Genomic DNA, 22,680 nt, shown 5'->3' with positions numbered 1-22,680 from the left:
GATGCTAAAAGACAGGTCTTCATCTCCTACCATTGAAGTAGATGGAGTATCTGGAAGTAAACCAAATGGGAAAGTAGTCTTGATGCTTGTGGTTAAGGCTAAGAGAAAAGATGTGTCTTATTCAGGAGAGTGAATAAGAGTTAGTGAGCATAAGCTTTTTTTCTCCTTAGAGGTATTTTTCTGGGAGGCATGAAAGATGCTTTATTGCATCACTCTGAGAAAGAAAATCCAAAATGTTATTTTCCAAGTGGTTTCCCAGAAATGAGAAGTGAAGATGAATCCAGGTGCTGGTTTAGAGGCAGCTGTTTTCACAAGCATTTGAGAGAACATATTGCTTTTGCCAAGTAAAAATAACATAAACTCATGTAGAAGTTGAGCTGCTTGCTATGCTGAGGCATGAGATTATTTTAAAAACTTTTTCACTCCCCTAATATAATGAAAAATATTAATAGATAGTAGCTACTCAAACTTACCAATATTAGATCTTGTTCTGCTATTTGTGTGCATGTTGAAAACAATTTGCTCAGACACAGTGGAATTGGTCATTCACATAGGTATGGTATCAAAGTAACTTGTGTTTTCTTGCATGTTTGCAAGTGCAGAGCTCTGGGTATGCAGCGGATTTCAGCTATAAATTTGTTTCATAACGTTAGGTAAAATGTTAAAAGCAAGGTTAGCATTCTCAAAAACGTATTGTGATTTGGTACGATTGTATCAAAGATGCTTGGCTGGTAGAAAAGAATCTGTCCGACAGAGTGCCTCAGACCTTATCATGGCTTTAAATTGATCCATGTTAGTTCACTTGGCAGACGAAATCCTTAACGGAAAAATCCCCTTGCTGTGAAGCTCCTCACAGCCGGAGCAGCATTGAACTAGCAAGGAAGCAAATCCTGACAGAAGCCCTTTTTCCTTGCCTGCTCTGTTGGATGTAAATAAGTTGTAGTAGGCTTCTGAAGATGGAGGCCAGGTGTGCATGTTCCCAGTGTCGCAGACAGTGGGAAATGTAAGTACCTGAGTAATCAAAAATCCACTGAAAAATTAAATTTGTACTGCAGTAGCCTGGCCTGTTTGTTACATATGTAATAATAAATTTTGACCTAGAACTAGAACTTTGTCATAATATAAAATAAGTAGTTATAATTTGTTGTAACACAGGTCTTAAAAGCTTTTCTCCATAGTCTACAGTACACGAAGTATTGTATAAGAGTGGTTTTAATGGGTGTGTTATTCTTGAACAGCAGTAATGAAAACTTTTCAAAAGTTAAATCTAGCTTCAGAACAGATGCTGATGTCTGTACCTTTTACTGAGCTGATCCACATACCTCACAAAATCTTAAGTTGTGTGCGCTGTGCGTGCTGTAAGTACCTCAGCTACAGCGACAAGCTAACAGTGTTGATATAGCTAGCAAAGAAGATTCATACGTTGATATTTTTGTTCCTTTTTGTGGAAAACATGCAGCATCTTTTTTGGAAACAAATTACCATTGAGGGAACTGTGACATTTTGTTCTCGTTTTATATTTCATTTGCTTTTCAGGTTTCGTTTCACTTTTCTTATTTTGTTTCCTAGTTTTTAGATGACGTTTTTGTCATCTCAAACCTCTTCAGAAGCTGGCATTACTTTCCTAGAATGAGATATCTCCTCTTCATTGCCTCACCCTCTCTCCTTCAACTTCCCTTCTGACATCTTTCTCCTGTTGACTTCTCTCATCTTTCCCAAAACTTCTCTCTCCAAACCCTCCAATGTCACTGCTGTCTGAAGATAACATTTCACAGATCTGCCTCAGTTAAGCATTGCTTTATTTCACTGTTTCTGATGCAGTCTCATCCCTGAAACTACTATTTTTGATATGAGTGCAGCAAGAGAATTTCTGTGCAGTTGGAAATATCTGTGAACAGTAAAATTAGTGCTTGCCAAGTAAAAAGGGAAATATATTGAGGGACACAATTTGAAGAAACATTACAGTTAGCGTGGGATAAAACTACAAGCACTAATGCTTAACAGCTTCTTTGAAATTTTGGCATTGAGGCTGTTTCAGTCACTTTGTTTAGCATTCATCAACTTGCATACATTTTAACTGATCTCTGTTTTAGATTTGAAGTTTGATATAAAAAATGGAGACAGTAGAAGTGTAACTCAAATTAGGTTGCTCCTAGACATGGACTGTAAATTCAAAATGTTTGCTCCCAACCTGTGCTTATAGTGAAATCTGTGAATTTTGTTGCTGACCTGAAGAAAGGTTTAGATATTTGAAAAAAAAAAATTTCCCCCTCCCCGCCCCGGGGAGTTGACCCACGAAAATTTAACTCTCTTTCCCACAAACATTGCCTTTCAATGAGACCATAATACCTATGACAAACTACTAAGAGAATATTGGTATCACGTAAGGTTTATCTTTCATATTGTATGTTAGATAAAACTAGAGTGCTTATACAAGGGTCAGGTGATGGCAATATATTTTTTCCTAATTTTATCTCCCCAAAATGACTTTGTGCATTGACTGCAAAAGCTGTGGCAGCCTGATGTTCGTAAAGCATGGCCTCTTCTGGGAGCTTATTGTTGTCTAGGACAGAGAATAGTTTTCAGCACTACTCATGGTGTGTTATCTAGGTGCATCTGCTTGCCTGCAGTTGATCTTGCCTTCGTTCACTGTTAGGCCTCTGCTGAGATTGCCTGTAGTGGGACTAAACGGATATTGTATTTGGTTTGGACACACCGTATTGGACTGAAATGCCCAACTCAGTTCACGTGAAGAGTTTCACTGAACTCCATGTGCTGCTGGTGTTTTTGTCGTGAATAATTAGGACTGAAGTCAGCCTGAGATGAAGTTTTATAACCTGTTACCAATCTGGGACGTGTTCAGTCCTGTGCCCTTTCACAAATGCTTTTAAGCACAATTCCACACAAAATATTTGGAAATGCCTATAAACCCTATAGAGTAAAAGTGAGGTGTAGTCCTTTAAGAGGCAATATTAATGTCAGAAGTTACTGCCTCTCCTTTGCTCTGCTCACTTTGTCCTGGCAGGATACCTGTTGGTGTGGCTGAGCTGGGAAATGAGCAGAGAAGCTCATCTGCCCTTTAGAATAACATTTTAAGAAATCAGTCCCTCCCTCTCTCTCTGCCTATCAACTCTCTGATGTAATTTATGATATGACCATGCTTAACAGCTGGGTTAGCGCAGCTAAGACAGTAGCAAACTGAAGTGTAGGGCAGGAACACGTGGACGAAGAGCACAAGGCAGAGGACAGAAACTTCTGATGTCAATAGTGTTGGTGAAATCCCAAGAGACATCGTAATATTAAACGTAACTAAATGGCTGGTGATAGGTATCTGTGGTTTGCTCTTATTTATCACAGTATCTAAATCTAAAATACATACTCTGATACCTATCGTGTACTTGAAGAACTCAAAATCATCTTTAAATCTCCAGACAAGTGAAAACTGAAGAACAAGTCCCTATCTGAAGGACATCTCATATGAGCCACTTAACATTGTTAGATACATTATAAAGAAATTTGATTCCTCTCTGCAGTTTAGGTCTGGTGCTGCAGTTCTTAGATTAGTATCAGACATGTTGGCTACTATGCATCTTAAGAAATTGATACAACAGAAGAATAAAGCATTCTTTAAAACAGTACTTGAAGCTTTTTATTCCTGTAAGAAAAATAGAGTTCCTGAAACCCCACAGTTGTATTAGAGCATCCATGAATAACACTCCCCCTGCCCTCCCCGAAAAGGACAGGAAGAGTTAAAGCAAATATTGTTTCCTTAACTAGAGATGGCATCAGGTCATAGAGTGTAGAGTGCCTAAGTCCCACCTCTGTTTTATATCTGGTGGGGAGGAAGGACAGGACGGACCAGGGATGTGGAATTGTTAGGAGATCTGGTTCTGACTCTTTTAATAATATGGGCATAACACCTAATACGATGTTATGCCTGGTACAGATGTGAAGAGTTTTTTATCTTCTGCAATTATTCTCTTGTTCAAATACTTCTATATTTGTTTTGCTTGTATTCAAATACCTAGGTGTTTTACAATGTTAATAGGTGGCTGGCTTGGGAAAAAAACATTGACCTAAATAGATGTGTGCTTTAGATAAAAATGAAAATTCAAAAAAGAAGTCATCTTAAATGAACTACCCTTAAGTGTCTTGGTTGTCTGTCTTTTCTGTCTTCTCACTGATCTTTTAGATGGTAAGCTCTCTGAGGTTCGGCTGGCCTAATCTTGTCATAGGCAGTATAAGGACAGCGTCAGCGTCAGTGCAGAGGAGGATATGATGTCAGTCAGACGCTGACTAGCACTGAAGTTGTATTTTGTAGGTTATTACTATTAAGTACAAATATATTACAAACATTTAGGGAAAAAAAAAAGAAAACAGAGAGGAATCCCACTTTCCCTTGGTTGTGCAGTTCTGCAGTGGCATTTTGGAAGTGCAGTACTCTTTCTGAGGGGAAAGATACATACATAGATAATACGACCTGCAAGCTGCTGCATGTTTAAGGGAACAAAGCAAGAGAATAATGAAGCGGTAGCAAATAAAATTAGCAAGTTAGTGTCATTCATTTTGTAATTTTCAGTATAAGGATCCAGCTCAAGGAGAATTAGGTGCAAACATAATGAGAACATAAATCTCACTTTGTATTTTCTTTCACTACAGTAAGTGTAGTTACCTTTTTTTTAATCTAAATGAACAGACTATTAGGGGAAAACCAAACCACTGCTCTTATCAGGTTTCTATAACAGAAGTTGATAGTACTGCCATTGCCATTGCAGGATGTCTTCCACGTATAATTTTTTTACCCTGTATCAGAGATGATGATTTTTAAAATAAGAGTGGAAGACAGTGAGAGTAAAAGTGAGTTATGCCATCCTGTGTACTGTGTATCTTTTTGTAGTGTTGAAGGTAAGTGCGATGCTTTTCCTATGGACTGATCCACTCCCTTGTCTCTTCTGGTACAGAAGAGAGATCTCTGGAGTATGAGGCTTGAAGATAGCCTTAGGCTTTTGTAAGCCGCTGTGAGCAAGTTGGAGGGTAATTGCATCAAAGAGAACAGCTCACTTCCCTTTGCGCTGCCCACTGTAGCAGGAGAAATTTTTTTCTCTCAGAGAATGAGGGGATGTGTATACACTGTATGTTTACCCCTAATAAATATTCTTATCTTCAGTGATGGTGTACTGGAGTAAACTCAGTTCGTGGTTCAAGTGTGACTTGGTACCATTCAGCAAAGCCGTGCTCTAGTTGAATTTAGAATCAATGGTTAAAGTAAATTCAGAAAAGGGAGAAGTGTGGCAGTGACTGGTTCACTCAGGAAGAGAAAGATCTTCCTCTGCTTTTAGCAGAAGAGAGGAAGAAAAACTCCATTGCACAGTCTCCTCTGAAGATCTTTCTTGCTAATATCAAAATTGACAAGGAATCAGTTTAAATATTCAAGTGAAATAATACAGCGGGAGTGAAGAAACCACATGTCACTTAAACTCCAGGATGCATACCTGAAACAATATTTGAGGTGCAATCAATAATGAATACAAAAACACTTGTTTCCTTCTAAAACATTTGTATGCTAATTTTAAACGTCCAAGGTCAAGAACACCCAAAATCTATATGTAGTGTACAAGCTGGTGGTTGCAGTTTAGAGAATTTGCTTGTTCTTTTCAAACATGTAAAAATAGTCTTTTGAAGTCTGTTAAAGGACAGTGGCAAAAGAAATACAACTTTAATAATCACACAGCATTGATTTATGTCCTGTTAAAAAGAAAATAAGCTGTTCAAAGTCTGAACACCTTTGATAATCTCACTGTTAAGTCAGTAAGGATTTTAAAATGCATGCTTACATTTAGGAAAAAAATTAAGATTATATTAAAATCTGCTGTTTAAAATGCAGGAAAAAAGCTGTTTTGTCCTTGATTGATTGTTTAGTGTTATGACCCATATGAAATACAGTAAAAAAAAAAAAAAAGTTGTGTTATCATCAATAACAGTGTTTACAAAGCATTGAAAGCACTTGATCAAAGCTGAATACAGTTTGAAGATGTTGTTTGTAAGTATAGGTTATCCTTATGAAGTTTATTGTGAAGGGAACTGAAATGATTCAATAGCAGCTCTGTTTTGCAGTACTGTCCTAGGCATATCCTTTTATATTCCTTTGCCCTCCATGCAAAACCTGAAATGTAATAAATGCACCAGAAGGGACAAAATCCTATTTCATTCTCTGACTTTTACAAGGACAGTGTGCTTGAAGGCGGTCTGCACTCATGCTAATAGCTGCAGTGTTCAAAGTGCTCCGTTTATATCGCAGCAGCGCTCGAAGTAAGGTTGTTATTCTTTAAGCAACATCTTACAAAAACAAAAAAAAAAAACCCAAAACCCACCCCAAACCCGAAGCCCCTGAAGGCATGGTGAGGGCTGGGAGGTATTCATAGAACCAAAACCACGAGCTGCTGACAGGAAGCTGCTGCTAAAACCCCCTCTCCCCCCGCTTCCTTCGCTGAGCGTCTCGGCCTTTTGGACAGCACGAACCCAGAGACGAACAGGACTGTGCTGCTTGTGCAATTTGGATTTTCTCAGTTCCTTATAAGAGCAGAACTGTCTAGGGAAGCTTTCGTGCTTTTGGACTAGCAACTGTAGCCTCGTCACTGACCTAAAGTTTGAAAAAATGGGATTTTAAGCACAACTTTTGTTTAATGTGTATACATTTCTGTCCATAATTGGATACTGATTATCAAAAGACTTGCTCATTATAGTCCTAGTAATATGGCATTGAGTTTTACGAATTCCTGGAGAGCATTCAGTTTTGCTTCTCTTTTTTTTTTTTATGGTAAGTAATGTTTAGGAGTTGTGTATGCAGCCCCATGTAGTTACATCTGCCAGTCCCACTATTCCAGTTCAGGATCAGAGGTATCACTCCCTATAAAAGGGATGAAATGTTAACAGTGTTCAGTGCATGAAAGGAGTGGAGGAGGGGTTTGGTTAGTGAGGGGTCCAACCTGCCCTTTGCTATTGCTGGAAACTACACTTATGCTTTTATTTTAATTACTGTCTTAGAGATAAAACGCTATAGATACTTTACTTCTGTAATGTAAACATAGGACATCAAGTGTTGCTTGGTATTATTTAGAGATGTGAAAAGAAAACAACAGAACTCTTCAGTTTCGGATATTTCTAACTTAATGTCAGTTGTTTTCTTTTTACTAAAAGGGGAAAATATGCCCAGCCTTAACCTGTCCTTTTGGGCATCAGGTCATCTGTCCTCTCACATATTCCGGAGTGTGGGGTGGTTTTTTTTTTTGTTGTTTTGGTTTTTTTTTTTAATTATGTTCTATCTCTCTGGCTCTGCTTGCCTGTCTGGTGCCAAACTGCCCTCCTCCCCGCCTCACCTCTCCTTACTGCAAGGCTTTAGAGAAAATGTTGCATCTTGTATAGTTGTTGATTCCCCAGGGCTTTTGAAGTCCCAGCAGTTTGCATCTCTGTAGTTAGCTTATCTACAGACAGAAAGAGGCAACACCCAGGAGGTTTTTTGTCTTGGCTTTTTTTTTTTTTTTTTTTTTTTTTACTCCGGAGAAAGACTTTCCTGCCGCTTTATCTGTGGAGACGCCGGAGAAAAGGGATGGAAGATGAGACTTCCCTAGGGCAATGCATGTGTGGTAGCTCCTACCCAGGAGGGCAGGAGGGGAGGTTTGCATGCCCGGGGCCAGCCGGGCTTCCCCCCAGCAGCCGGGCAGCGCCTCTGAGGTCTCCCCTCGCAGCTGGGAGCTGGGGCTCTGTGTTCAGAGAAAACGCGCATGACTGCCAAAAACAGCTTTTACAGCAGTCGAGTTACCCTTGCTCCTCTGCATAAAAGGATTTGGCATCTGGTTTCAAACTGTTTTTCAGAATTGCTGGCAGGCTCCTGTCAGTCACAAAAAAAAATTGGCTCGGGGTTGTGAATTTCTCTGCCATGGTTCCCTGGGACATTTGGGCTATTTTCCTTACTGCTCCTATACCAGTGCTAAGCCATGAGGGAAAGAAGGACGGAGTGGTCCTCGGGTGTATTTCCTGAGGATGTAATTCAGTGGAAGTGGAAGAATGGACATGGACAATGAGAGATGCCAGAATCGGGACAGCTGAAGGTGATGTCAGTGAGGAAACGGGTGGCATCCCGCAGCTGGTGATTACTCCTGTGGAAAGTAAATTTATGACTTTCCTTTGGATTGCAGCTATCAGTGTTCTACACCTAAAGCTTGGATTTAATTGTTTGAATGAGATGAAAATCAGTATTCAGCTATATGTGAAGCCTTTCACATGTTTGTGTCTGTATGACTTCGACAGTTCAGTGTATGCCATAGCAGTATTTAGTAGAGGCATATTTGCAAAGCTGGTATTTGAAATTTTGTTTTTAAGGGCCTGTTAGAGGTGCCATTATGTGAAACAAAGTGTTTGCTTTTAGGCCATCCCCCCCCCCCCCCCCCCCCCCCCCCCCATGAGTTTTCATTCATTCTGTGTTTCTTATTTTCATTCATTCTGTGTTTTTTGAAAAGCCCTCATCCTTTCTCCTTCCCTGGAGGCTTGTGGTTTGATTAAAACTAACCTGAACCAACACAGAGTACTAACACTTATGTTACCAGAACAAGGCAGATGGAGAGAAAATGTTCAATTTAACTTATGAACACCCTTTACTTGGAATAATATGCTCATTAGATCAGCAGCTGTGTAATCACCCTGGAGTTGTCTGGCTACATGTCCTTTTTCACATCTGTCAGCCAAGTTAAATGCAGATGTAAATGTAACAGTTCCTAGAGGTCTTTTGGTTCAAAAGTTAGTGCTGGATTATGGTAAATTATTAAGATATGTCGTGTCGTGTCCCCCCCGTCCCCAAAAGTATTGATCCAGGGTTGTCCGGGGCCTGGTAAACTGCAGAGTAGTACAAGATAAACCTTCTTTCTTAAAATGAGTAATTTGAGAATATATTTATGTATAGCAATTTCATCTTATCTCTGAGTGACAGAGATGCAAAATGATGATTTCTCTCCTCCTCCTCCCTCCCCCGCCCCCCCATCTGATGTATGAGTGAAAACAGCCTAATGAAAACTCACTCAGCATGTGGGCATGAGTAGCAGTTCTGGCTTTGAAGTATCCTGGATATGAGACACTTGGAATTGGCCTCAAGAGACTTACCCTAGTGATGCAGAGCGTATATGTCTCTGTTTTCTCTAGGAACGTTGGATTTCTATTTGCTTTAGCTTTTTGTTTTTCATAATCTGCCCAGAGCTTTGGGCTGTGTATGTATATATCCAGATAATTAATGTGTGCACATACATGTCTCAAGACTCCCTACCTTTCAATACTCATGTGCATGTATCAAAAAGTAGCATGTCAAAAAGTAGGTTGGTATTAGAAATATTTTTTATTGGCAAATAACTGCTTTATGTTATGTTAATTGTTTCTATTTATCTGCTAAATAAATTAACTTCAAGGGAGGGAGTAAAACTTAAGTTTTCAACAAAATGCAACACTCATACTAAGCTAGATGCCCAGATTTTGAGAAAAAGACTTGATGTGTAATATGGTTGTGAATTCTGGGTGACTTTTATGGTGTCTTAGAAAAACATATCCTGATTTAAGTGCATACATGGAAACAACTGCTTTAAAGATCTAACCCACAAGTGAGTCTTTCTAGGCTTATTGGCATAAACTATGAAACTGTTGCCATCAACATTTGTTGATCACCTCACGTTTTCAGTTTAGGTAAACATCAGAAATATAAATACGGGCCTAGTGCTGACAGCAGTTGTCAATAGCAAGGAAATGTTGCCTGTTTGGGGAGACAGTGAATTGCAAAATGATTTTCTTCTGTTTCTTCTAAAAGTGGTAAAGTACTTTTAAAATGTACTTTGTGTGTTCTTGAACTGCGTGATTTGTTAAGTTCTTTTTTAAGCAACAAGATTAAAAAGTGACCCCCACCAAAATACTTAATAAGGCACATTTTAAACTCGGACACACCACTGCTATGGAAAGAAGTAAAATAGTCCCTCTAGCGTACTGCTGCTGTAAGTATGCATAGGAATATCTGACGTGATTACTGAAGAGTATGGCTGCAGGAAATTACCAAATAATGTTTTGGCAAGGGATATGAAAGTGCTTACATAAACTGGAGAGTCTGACCTGTGACAGTAAGTCAAGTGAAACAATAATAAATACCAAGCCAAAAAAAATCTGCTGTACGAGTAATTCATGAAGTAAAAAGTTAATGTGTAGTGCGAGACCATTGCTCTTGCCAGCTGCGCTCGAAACATGAATGAGGAGCAGAGCCACTCACTGGGGCGCAGGCTGAGGTGCGCTTCCTCTTGCAGGGGCGTAGATTTGAATTTCGTGTCGTATTTTGCATGAACTGGCTATATACTGAAAAATAAACTTGGATGTTCTCATCTTCTTGAAGCAAGTGTGGCTTTGATGTGACTTCTGAAGAGCTGCTTAGCCTCTGTCTGATGGCATTAGTGCAAAGGAGCTGTATTGAGGCGGGTGCAGGTGGGGCTTCCTTTTATGCCTGAAAGTCTCTTGCTAGCATCTCCCAATTTCAGGTTGTCTGCAGGAGGGTCAGAGAGAGTTACTGAGCTTTCCAGCATCAAGAGATGTAGTCGTTGCAGGGTGTTTTAGAATAGAAACGTTACTTGTTTCACGTGTCGTAGCTAGTCAGAACATAAATACGAATCTTTACTCGGTATCTAGTTTTCTCTGCCTGCTCCTGGTGATAGTGTGCATGCAAAGGCCCTGCAGCCCTTTGTACAGTTGTTTGTTGCAGAGCAGTGCCAGCCCTGGAAGCCCTGTTGTTCTGGACTTTGTACAAGCAAGGAGTACTACTTCTGCACTTTAGCTAAGATCCAGTTTAGCCTCGTTCAAAGGTACAGGAGCATCTGTCTGAGTCCTTGCAGTGGAAGAGAACTGGGCGATCATTTAGGGTTAAATGGGTAAAACGGATTAAAGCTCTGCTGAAAGGAAGAGAGCAAGGCAAAAAAAGCACATGAAAAGCATTAAATTGAATGTTATGGACTTTCATGTGTATAGTACACTGTAATTTTGGAGTTCAGAATTGCACTGTATTATAGCTTCCCTCACATCAACTGTATAGGGCTTCAAAGTAGAACTGTTCTGAAAAACTCCCGAGTCTTTCTTTGTCAGTTTGTTGAAAATCGGACATTTTGCTCAGTTTAGTTTGATTGTTTTGATGAATGTCTGTTGAAACTCTGTTGTTGGTTTTTTTCCTGAGAACTCAGCCCATATGTAACTGTGACCTTCCCCATGGACCTAGAAATTCAGGAACTCTTAAGAGTTTCTGCAGTGGCTCAGAACCAAAGAACTGACATTTCACGTGGAAGGAGAATCTTTCTTTGTCCCACTTCATGTTGGAGCAAATACATTTCCACGTATGTGATAATGAAATAGTTTGTTTACCAGAAGTGGTAGTTTCACATATGATTACTTGTGTAAGTGTTCCTGATATTTTCTCAGAACTCTTGAAGGAAACTACAGCAGCAAGGACAAGACCCCCCAGTAGAAACCGTTCTGTTTCTTGACAGAGTGCTGTTTTAAGCTGTGCTTTAATAGGAGTGGTCAGTGGGCAAGCATTGCCTTTCATTTTGTGGAAGTTATGCCTGTTTTCAGTTAGTATTTTAATCTTAAATACACATTGGGGTGGTTGATGGTCCTCAGTTCTTAATTGCTTTGTTCTGAAATAGAAGAATAGCAATCTCTGCCCATTACCTTTCCCCTTTTGTGATGCCAGCGTGGCCATGCTTTGTCACGTCCTTTTGGAGAACTTCTGGAGAACACAGGGTGTCTTGTACGAGATACTGACAGCTGTTGTGATGATGACGGTTTTCTTCTTAGCGGATTATCCAGTGTTCAGTTTTTGACAGAAATCTGCCTGTTGGCTTCCTAGCATGTTAGTTCGCTCTTCCTGCAGTGCCAGACCTTCACTGTTCTAAGAGCAGTGAAAATTACTAGCAGTCTTCTGATTCCTCTGGTCTTACAGTTCCTTTCTCTCTCCTTTTCTGTGCGTGCGTGTTCTCATAAACGCTTTCCTGGCTTGCTCAGTGTGTGTGTGTGTGTGTGTGTGTTGTCCCCCCTCTCTTCCTTAAATGAAGGTTTCACATCAGTTCCTGAAAAAGTGTTTCTGTTCCTCTTAATTTATAAGTCTTGCTTTTGTTTGTTTGTTTGTTTGATAGCTGTAAAATGTAATTTGGTGGTACATTTTGGGAATAACGTTTGCTAGTTACCTTCCTAAAATGAATAATTTTTTTTTGTGCAGTTCTTTTTCGTGTTACCTTGAAGCAACCACAGTTAGCTGTAAAGAGTAAGCCATACTTCTACTGGGTTTGATTATGCTAGATAAGTGAGAATCCCTCTAAGGAAAAGGGTTTGCGTGGGTGGAGTAGTTTGCAAAAGATTTTTTTGTGTGCTGGGAAATTACGCATTGGAAAGGGATATTTAGTTCGCCAGACTTGCCCCCCTCTGTTTCGATAATCATTAAACCTCTTTTCCTGTGATTTTGCCAATCAATGTTCACCCATCTGTCAGGACAGATCATTTCGACACGTACTGAATTTTTGGTTAACTTCCCACCGTGTCTCGTCTCATGCGGCTTAGCAGCCCTTGCAGTCCTGTGCTGGGATTCTCGCAGGTGTGCAGGGGCAGGTTCTTGCCTGGTACAGAAGCCAGAACTCCCCTGTAACAGCAAGAGTTTTTACAGGAGTCTGTCTTCTTTTTTGAGCCTTTGACTAATGTGAAATAGTTTTTAGTTAACTTTATGGTTTATTCAATCAAATTTTATTCACAGTTTCCAAAACTTATTTTAGGCTGCATTGCACTTCTGTTCATAGGGGAATTAATGTGCCTGCATCTTTGATTATGTTCATAGCATATTTATTTGTTTTTATTATTTGTTGACTTTTCTGTAAGGCAAAACCAGATTTTCTGTGACATTAATTTTCACAGCAGCTTAAATGAACCCAAAGTATTCCTTTCACAGGAGTAGTATAACTTGGTTCATTCTAAATTTTGCTCATCTGCATATGGGACCTGATTCAATTTGGAGGCTTTGTAACTTCAGTTTAAGCTCTGTAGTTGGTGATTATTCTCTGTGGTTTTTACTTTGTCATTCTCCTGTGTAAACATGTCATTGTCATTCCTTTGAGAGATCTACTTTTAACTCTGTGCTTTATGGTCAGGTTAGTCTTGTAATTAGAACTTCAAAAATAAACAATTTTAATTGTAGAGATTATTCCCAAATGCCCATGGAATGTAGAATTGCTATACTGAATTTCAATACTACTGATAAAAACCTTCTTTGGAAATGTCACTTCAGCTTAATATGGATTTTAAGTTGTAAAGACCCAGCCTGAAACTTCTGGGAAGTGTAGGGGAACCTTGTCATTGGAAGCAGGGAGATTCAGACAGGGTATCATTTTGGCTCTTTTTCTCTCTCTAGCAAATAAGACTTATCAATCTGATAGTGCTCAAAATAAGAGAAAATATTTGTAACAGAGAGAACATGCTATGCAGACTACAAGTTGGTCTTGTATTAGTACAGCTGACAGCAAGGTAACTCCTGTGTATGTGACTGTGTGTACATGTATTGTACCCTCCCTAATGTTCTCCCTCTCGGACCATATAAACTTGAGCGCTTACAGGAGGTATTTTCTTAGAATGAGATCTTCCAGACTGCTGCCATCTTCTAAAAATAAACAAAGCTTATTGGCTCAAACGTGCAGCTTCTTTAACTGCTTGGCTAATAAGAGATTACCTTTCCTTTGCAAGCCGGTCCTGAAAAGGTGGCGTTCTGCTGATTTGGCATTTGGCTCCCTCTTCTGGCCAGCGTTTGGAAAAGCTCAGATTAATACTGCCGGATTTTCTTTCTGGAGCTCCAGTAAAAAAAATATTCAGTGCAGTCTGCAAGATAAAATTTGATTACAATTGCATCCAGGCACAATTGCAAATTGAATGTCTTAATTTGTGACAAACGTGACCTGGTTTGAAATCTATTTAAATTGGCTTTTACTTGTGCTAAAACTTGCAAATAAGAGATTTCCCTTTTCCTCTCTTTGTGCTCCCACCACATCCCCCAGTACAAAAGCACTGAGGACCAGCTCATGGGAAATTCGTGGAAGTTCAGTGCACTCAGTGTTTGGCACAGCCAGATTCTGTGTCTGTTTATATCATTCGATGTGAAAATGGTGTTGCTGATAATTAAACAATAGAGAACAAAATGTTCTATTGGTACCGTTCTACAACTAATCGTGGTTTCTGTTTCCTTTTTCTCCAGGTGATAGAAACACTTTCAAAACTTTCTCGCACTCCTATTGCAATAGGCACAGGAATAAGGTATGTTATTGCCCTAGTGAATAGTGGGAATAATGCCTCTTGCATGATGCTCCTTGGAAAAGTTGTTAGAGGCAGTATAGGCAGTGTCCCCCAGAACTTCTCTGGTTGTAAACCAGATAGATTGTCCAGTGGACAGGGAACCAAGCCTCTGGACCTCTGAGGAGCTCAGAAGGGTATCTTCTACCTCTGGTACACTTACTGAAGTGCCTGAATTGCATTTACTTCTCATGCTGAAACACAAGGTGAACAAATGAACAGTTAGTATTACAGAACTTGTGTGATAATTGTGACACATGGGTTGTAACTCAGGCTGATGCAATGCTGATATGTGTAAAGGCAAATAGGTTTTCTCTTCTTTCTGCCTTCTAAAAATCAGCAAAACTGGCAAGTTTGTGAGATTCTCATTTTCAAAAAGAAACCAAAAACACCCAACCAGACCTAACCTCATGAACTATAATTGTGGGCTGTGAGAGAAGGTGAAAGACTTCATGCTTTGGTGTTCTCTATCTTTTTGAATAGTTTGCTTCAGCAGTCTTATCATATATGAATGGATGATGTTTTTAAAACATAGACAAAATTCCCTAGCCAGTTATGTAATCCATGTCCTGTGCTAAAAAGAGTAGTTAATATTCTCAGTTGAAAAACTGACAATGATGTATATTACTGGTGATTTATAAACAACCCCATTCAGTAGGATTTTTTTATTATGTTAAGTATTAATATATAGAAGTCTAAATACACAGATACTGTTCTTCAGAGAAAGCGGGGAACATACAAACACATTAACATACAGTAATCTGTGTGAAAATTTTAGAAACCAAACAAAAACCCACTATGTGACTAGACTAGTGCTGTCTATAATTCATGCTATTTTTCTTTCTATAGGCCCTTCCCTACAGAAGAAAGCGTTGATGATGAAGATGTCTACAAAGGTCTTCCTGATTTAATAGAGTATGTTGTAAATCTTCAGTTAAATTAAAGATTTTGGCTTTCAGTTGCATGCTATTATTTATATGATGCTGTAGAACACAGTTTTAATGAGAATGAGATATTTACTTGATGTAAAAAGATTCAGTTAGCCATTATGCTGACCAGGAAGAATTAATTATGAAGGCTTATCTGAATGATTGTAGTGCATTTATATATGTCAGGAAGCATGTTTCACAGAGGGTGCTGGTAGCAAAGTAAATCATGAATGCATTTTTAAATTACCTGTCTGTACTATGAGAATGCTTTCATAGAATTACAATATCAGTTGTAAGGGACCCAAGGAGATTGTCTTGAACTTGCAAAGAAAATGCATGTTTGGATCATAATTCAAGTGGGTCGTTTCCCTAAAGTCAATGAAATTCTTAGTATGAGTGCATTTACCTCTCTGAGTGTTTGCAGGATTATTAATTTTTGCCAATTTATACATTGGCTTTGAGGTACAAGTAAGATAGACATGGACATATTGTGTAGTATTGAATGGTAGACTGCAGTTTTGTTTTGCAGACTGGTGAAATAAATACATCTGGGCATAAAAAATTGTCAGGAAGAGCTACTCTTGTATCCTATGGCTAGGATCTCTCAAGATCCATTAGGAATCATGTTGGACAAGAGCTAGGATCAGAGCTCACTGTCCCAAAGCTCAAAGTTCACTGTCACTCACCTCACTAGTGCCCATCTGGCTCTTATCTTGGCTCTGGCCACATTATATGTCGCTTGCTGTGATGTGGTGAAGTATAGCATCATAGAATCGTTAAGGTTGGAAAAGACCCTTAAGATTATCGAGTCCAACCGTTTTAACCTATCACTGCCAAGTCCACCACCAAACCATGTCCTCGAGCACCACGTCTACCATTCTTTTAAATACCTCCAGGGATGGAGTCTCAACCGCTTCCCTGGGCAGCCTGTTCCAATGCCTGACTACCCTGTAGCTGCTGTTCATACCGTGGAGTTGTTTCTTTACTGCCTATAAAGAAGGGAAACCCCACCATGGCTGGCATTGCTCAACTTAATCACCTTCCCTGCAAAGCTTCTCCATGTTTCCTGCAGCTGACTGGCTGTCTCATAGATAGCTACTTTTCACTCTGTGTAGCTGAACGTGCAGAAGGTAGGAGTTGGTTGCAGTCTCCTCTAAGATCTAAGTGGGCTAGAGGTGATGTCCTCATCTCTTTGATGTGGTGGAATTAGCACTGTTTGAAAATAATATTTCTATCAGTTCTTAAAAAGGTATATAAATTCATTACTGGGAGAGTCTTTCATTTAAAGAAAAAAAAAAAGTTAACAAATCATACCAAAGAAATTGAGATTCGTATCTCTTCTTTTGCATCAAATACAAATATTAGTCACTGAAATTTCATAGTTACATGCTGTCTCAATTGTGGAGGAAGCAATTCAAGAAGTACTCTCTTCATAAGAAACAAAAGTGCCAGTGAATGATGCAAATGACCCACATTTTTTAGTTTATCTTAATTAGTAAGTGTATTTGACTAAAATTAATCTAATTGTCCCTGAGTTTAAATGGTGTCTAAAGAATTTAGGAGGAATTTAAGGCCTTCTGTCAGAAAGAGCTGGAGTAGTTAAATATTTTTATCCTTACTCTGCCTTTTTGCCAGCTTTTGTTCCCTGGAGCATAGATGATAAAATGGAGTGTGTCTGTGCTGCATCTGACACAGCTGCTAGTGTTTAATGTGATATGCTAGCACACCATCATCACTGGTGCAAGCTGCAATGTTAGACTAACCTGGAGCACCTGAGCTTTCTAGCTCTCCTGGGGCATGGTATCTGTTGGAAAAAGAAGGGATGTGAGCAATTTCTGTCTTCTGTTGAATCCCCCCAAATATTTTTTTTTTAATCATTCCATCTATTGAAACTTCTAACGCTTACTTTATCATTCTGATGTCCTCGATTAAAACAACAGCAACAAAAAAAAAATGATACGTATTTAATGAGAAATAAAAAAATCACTTAATTTCTCTATATAGTCCTGACTACAGACATAGTGATTTTGTCTGGCATTTCCAAGTAGTCCATGTGGCAGCTGTGTTGGTAGCAATTCTCATTCATTTTGATTTCTTTGAAATCATTAGTCTCTGCGAGTACAGCTTCTGATGTCCTGTTCTTGAGTACTGACGATCCACTTACAGAAATGGTTGTCCTTCCTAGTTCTAGTGGACCGATCCTCAATTTGTTTTTTACTCTGAAGGATTTCAGTGTTATCTTCCTACAACACAAATCTCAAAATTATCAGCACATCTGATCAAGTCTCTGTATTATTGTGACTGGACTACTTTCAATATCTTTTAGAATTCTTTTGTAGGCATATCCTAAGAAATGTGAGTGAAAGAGAGATTATGGTCTTGATACGGTCCTAGTGCAAAGTAGGCAAAACTCTAGCAGTGACTCTAATGAAGCTGAATTAGCTGATGGTAGAGTTGAGCACTGACTTTATGCTGAGGTGTTTCTGTAGTCTGGGTAATAGGAGGACACTTCTTGTCCATACTCTGTTTTGTTGAACTGTCTGATTTTTGGTTTGAAAGGTTGTGTTTTTCATTTTTGGGTAGCTGAAGGTTGCCATGAGGTGATCAAGATACTGGCTTATGGTGTGGAGGTACAGGCTCTCGGCTGCTGGCTCTGCAGTCTTTAGTGTATTTTACCGCAGATAATCCTTCCTTTTGGCAGGAAGGATACCTGTACCAGTGTCTCACATCCCAGTGCAGTGGAAGGAGAGGCAGCTCCTCTTCACTGGTCGTGGTGCAAAAGGGACAAAGAGAAGAGAGCGGCTGGACAGTACCTCGTGACAAAACTGTCCTGACAAGCTGCTTTTGGTGCCTGATTTAGTTCCTGTGTGGTTCTAAATTCATGCAGTCTTCAGTGTTGTGTGGATTTCATACGATCATATTTTAAATGCATCGAGGAAAGAAAATGAATGGACTTAATTTCCCTTAATGAGTTCTTTTTATTAGATAGTTCTATTAATTAATCTGTTTGTTTACTGTAGAATTCTTTTCCTATGAGCAGTGGTCCTTTGCAGAGCTGATGGTAATTTGCCTGTGCCACACAGCTTTTTTTTTTTTTTTTTTAATTATCTTATTATTTTCCTTTTTCCTTTCAGTGAAACTGGTGTTGATGAAGATGAAGAGTTGTATGATTGCGTGTATGGAGAAGATGAAGGTGGGGAGGTTTATGAAGATCTAATGAAAGATGAAGCAGCACAGCAACCCGTACGTTTTCCAATTCCTAGCTATTTTCAAACAATAGCAGTTATATTTTTGAAATTCAGTATTTGTGAAATTATCTCTCTATAGCCGGTTTCACTGAAACTTCACTCATGCTCAGTTGCACCTGGAGGTGTCATGTGCAGTGCATTATCTCCAATATAAGACTTTGCAGGCTGTTTTGGCAGAGGAACAAATGTTAACTATGGTAATTTTTTGAAAGAAATGTAATTTTAAAATGAAATACAATAATTACTTGATTTGTTAAGATTGCCAGTGATGAATGGTAAGATTGACCAGCTATTTTAAGACCAATTAAATTAACTGCTTGCTTCAAAGTGTTCTACTTCAAAATTAAGTTATAATGTTGTGAAACAGTGTTATTTCAGCCATAATTTGGACAGCTAATCTAACAAGGACAACTGGTAATTGTTTCACACCAATGAAATTCCTGCTTATTCAATCATGTAGTTTTTTGTTGATGTTTAGATTGGTCTTAGTGAGAATGGGGATAAGTAGCTTATTCACTTTATCATATAAAGGTACCACGGTCAGTGTTCAAAACTGTCTTGGAAAAAATCTAAACTTAGGCAATAAAATTTACTTGCTAATTGGGAGAAACCATAATGTATTTGTCTGGCCTTCCTCAGAGATGTGCTTTCTGCTCTGGAAAATGTTAGTCTGTGGCTATGACAGGATATATTTTTTAGGACAGTTGTTTTCTTCTTCTGTATTGACATGAAGCTATCTTATGCTTCTTGTTGTCTTAAATTGGAAACTTGCTTCTACTCTTCCAAATTGCTTTTTAGTAATATAGTTACAGGAAGAAGTCTAAAGATGTGGTGGGGTTTTTTCTATTTTTTATTTTTTTAATTTTTTTTTTTTTTTTTTTTTTTTTAACACTGTGTGTATCTTTTTTAATACGAGTACAGGAGATATATAATGTGTTTTGTGTTCTCTGCTTTTATGGTGATTCCCCAAAGTTACCACTATCTTGTCTTTGGGAAGATTACTTGTTTTAATCTCTGTTGTTTTGAGTGTAACAATATGGTTTTCCAGCCTGTTTTTCTGTTAATACAAAATCCTGCAGGTAATGCATGTAAATTAAGGATGAGATAAGCAGAAAGTTATGTTAGATTTTTGCATTTTGCTTAATTTTGTTTACCTCCTAAAGTTTAGATTATTCAATGAAAATGAAATTAAAAATTGAGTTGAAAAAACACTGGTTTATATCTAATGAAGTCACATTCACTTGCAGGCAGGATGTTTTAGAGAAGTGTTTGAATCATAGGAAATCTTTACTGTGATCTTGTTTTGTGTGTTTATTTTATATTGAAACTCAAAATGTGTTAAGTTTTGGGTTTCACATAATGAGTGTGGGCGGCTTTTTTTTTTTTCTTCAACCGTAACAGTTGGTAATCTCTGGCAGTTGGTAGTGTGTAAACTTTCTCTGATTCTTTCTTTCCTGTTGCAAATGTCATCTCTCATATCCGTGTTTCTAGCAAATGATTAATATAGCAATCAGAACTTTCACGTTCCAATTTTAGTTGCATCTTAGCCTAGATACTTCAGATTGAACACTTGTATTTGTTTCTTATAGAAAGTAAATGAAAATTGAAAACATGGTACAGAAAAATATTTTTTCCACAACATGTAATGAATGGAGACATTACAATTGTTTTGCTGTGATATCTTTCTTAAATGTGGTAATTATTTCTGGTTTGTGATAATTTCCCCTCAGGTTTATAAATACACTGCATGCCAACATGATGATTTTGCACAGTTCTTTCGTTTGAATCCTACATGACAATTCCTTGCGTGTAAAAAGCACTAGCACAGGACAATCTTCAAGTAGATTTTTAGAAGAACCCAATACTTTTCAGAGTCTCTAATAGCAGCCAAAATTGCTTTGCATCACCATAATCCTTGATTTATTGTCATTATCTTGTGATGCAAACTGCTCCACTAAATTTTTTCTAGCAGTAGCTGACCTTCAAAGGCAATTTTTCTCACTTTTACTGGTATCCACACATTATTTCTTATTTTCTCTCTTCTTTTGTTTATTGCACTCAAATTCTAGAAGTTTGTAGTACAGATAGAAAATTAATATGTTAATTTCTGCCAAAAGTCGCTATGTGAATGATCTGTTCGGGTTAGGTGAGCACAAAACTGAAGTGAATTGTTGTAAGTGGAATCCCAGGATTTTGTTTGCATTGTTCATATGAGAGTTGGTGAACAACAAAGCCCCATATTTTGCAAATGGATATAAACTCCTATTGGGTACAACAGCTTCTGTATTGGTGCAAATACTGCAAGTAATTTGAACGGTATTGAGCTCACAAAGGTAAAGGTGAAAAACAACTAAAAGCCTGAATAATGTCAAATTCTAATACTTTATTGAGATTAATTAACTATGGTTAACTGTGACAGTGCCCGCTTGCCCCCGCCAAAGAATTTGACAATAAATGACAGATTTTGAGATGAGGCTGATCATCAGATGATGCTCACAAAGTACATTTCTGCTGATAATGATAGACTGTATTTTTGCAAAATGGTTACTTCTGTCTGCAGCCGATAAGGATGGCACTTTAAAGTTTGTTGTGGGAAAATTAATAACTGCACCAATTGGGTTTTAAAGAGTAATTTCTGAGATAATGCAGCACCTGGTAGATGAGGGTGAGAAACCATGTTCCAGTTGCAAGAGCTGCTTGTAGAGTCACGTGGAGACAGAGAGAAGGGTAAAGGAGATATGTCAAAAATACACACAGAAGTACGAACGGCGATGAAGCTTTATGTGCCTGTATGATTTGCAACTTGGCATCTGGTTTAGGTGGTAGGAATACATTTCCCACTCTTGATAGGTGACCAAGCAATATCATAGGAGCTGTATGTGGCTCACGGACAGTTTAAGTGCGGCTTGCTATTTGGTGTGGTATGCGTAGCAGGTGTGTCAAGTAGACTGACAGCAGAGAGAGGGAGTGGAAGGAGTCTAGCTCTTGGGCATACTAAGAGCTAATTGTTAAAACTTCAGTCTGGAAGTTTTGCTGTTCCTGGAGGAGAAGAGTCTTTTGTTCAAAAGCTAGAAGTCGTCTTCTGAATGGAAAGAGCTATAGTACTGTCAGAGATGAGTGGTTAGGTTGCTTAAAGAATCACCGTCAAAGATACTTGCAAATAGTGATTTTAATAGAAATCTATAAAAGTGTGATTCAACAGAGTTTGATGGCGAGGTTCGCTCTATTACTCATTAAATGAAAGGAGTATATATATAAAGAGAAAGAAAGAGGAAATTGAGTTAGAAGAAAATACAAGGAGGAAAAGGGGAGCCTTCGGGTTGAGTCAAAAGATTCAAAATGGACGCCCTTGCTTTCTAAAGTCCTTCTCGGAGAGCAGCCTAGGTGCGGCTGGATCCAATCCTTTCTCAGACTTGGTCAGTGGTTTATGTCTAAGGATTATATATGTCTGGCAGCAGTTTAAGGTTTGTTTACAGTTAAGAGAGAATCACAGGAATTTAGCAATAACTAATCATTGGTTAATTTAGCATCTACAAGGTGATTAAATAGGGTTTACTACAATATTTGTATTGATACACACAATAGGCCTAGTAATTTGTTGCGACTTCAGTGAAATACACACAATATGCATATATAAAGGTACCTAGTAAAAATTCCCCTTGAGTTCAGTGAAATAGTCACATCAAATGATTAACTCAAGGGGCAAAGGTTGAGTCTCGAGGGGTGAAAAGGCACCGGAGATCAGCCCAGGTCCTGTTGTCAGGCCTCTGTATGCAAACTTAAGAGTTCGCAGCTGTGAGAGGCGTCCTGCTCAGAGGGAGATTCTGGTGCAGCCTGCTGCGGTCCAGGAGAGCTCAAAGGGTCTCCCATGGTACTGCTGTTTACAGGGTCGTGAGATGATTGACTTTAGGCATCAGTAAATTTCCATTCTACTTTCACTGCCTGTGTTGGAAATTACTAAAGTTCTCAAAAATTCCAGTGATGCTGGTACAGATCCTCCCAAGTTACAGCCCAGATAAGAGAGGCCCCAAGGCTATCATGAGGCAATTGATACAGATGAAAAATACGTTCCAAGGTTGTCAGGGCTGCCTCCCTGGTACAGACAGTGCTGC

At 38.7% G+C, this 22,680-nt stretch overlaps 1 protein-coding gene across 2 annotated transcripts in view; it reads left to right on the top strand.

The window, feature by feature from the left end:
- Nucleotides 1-22,680, top strand: part of VAV3 (vav guanine nucleotide exchange factor 3) — a 180,291-nt gene that overhangs the window by 50,628 nt on the left and 106,983 nt on the right. For both annotated transcript variants that reach the window (XM_082311703.1, XM_082311702.1), the window contains exons 3-5: nt 14,297-14,355; nt 15,241-15,306; nt 18,455-18,563. In XM_082311703.1, coding sequence (XP_082167829.1) covers nt 14,297-14,355; nt 15,241-15,306; nt 18,455-18,563 — 234 coding nt within the window. The remainder of the gene's footprint in view (nt 1-14,296; nt 14,356-15,240; nt 15,307-18,454; nt 18,564-22,680) is intronic.

This window comes from Platalea leucorodia, assembly GCF_965183815.1.
Source record: "Platalea leucorodia genome assembly, chromosome: 5".
NCBI lineage: Eukaryota > Metazoa > Chordata > Aves > Pelecaniformes > Threskiornithidae > Platalea > Platalea leucorodia.
Note: the sequence above shows the minus strand (reverse complement) of the source record. Positions and strands in the feature narration are given on the sequence as shown.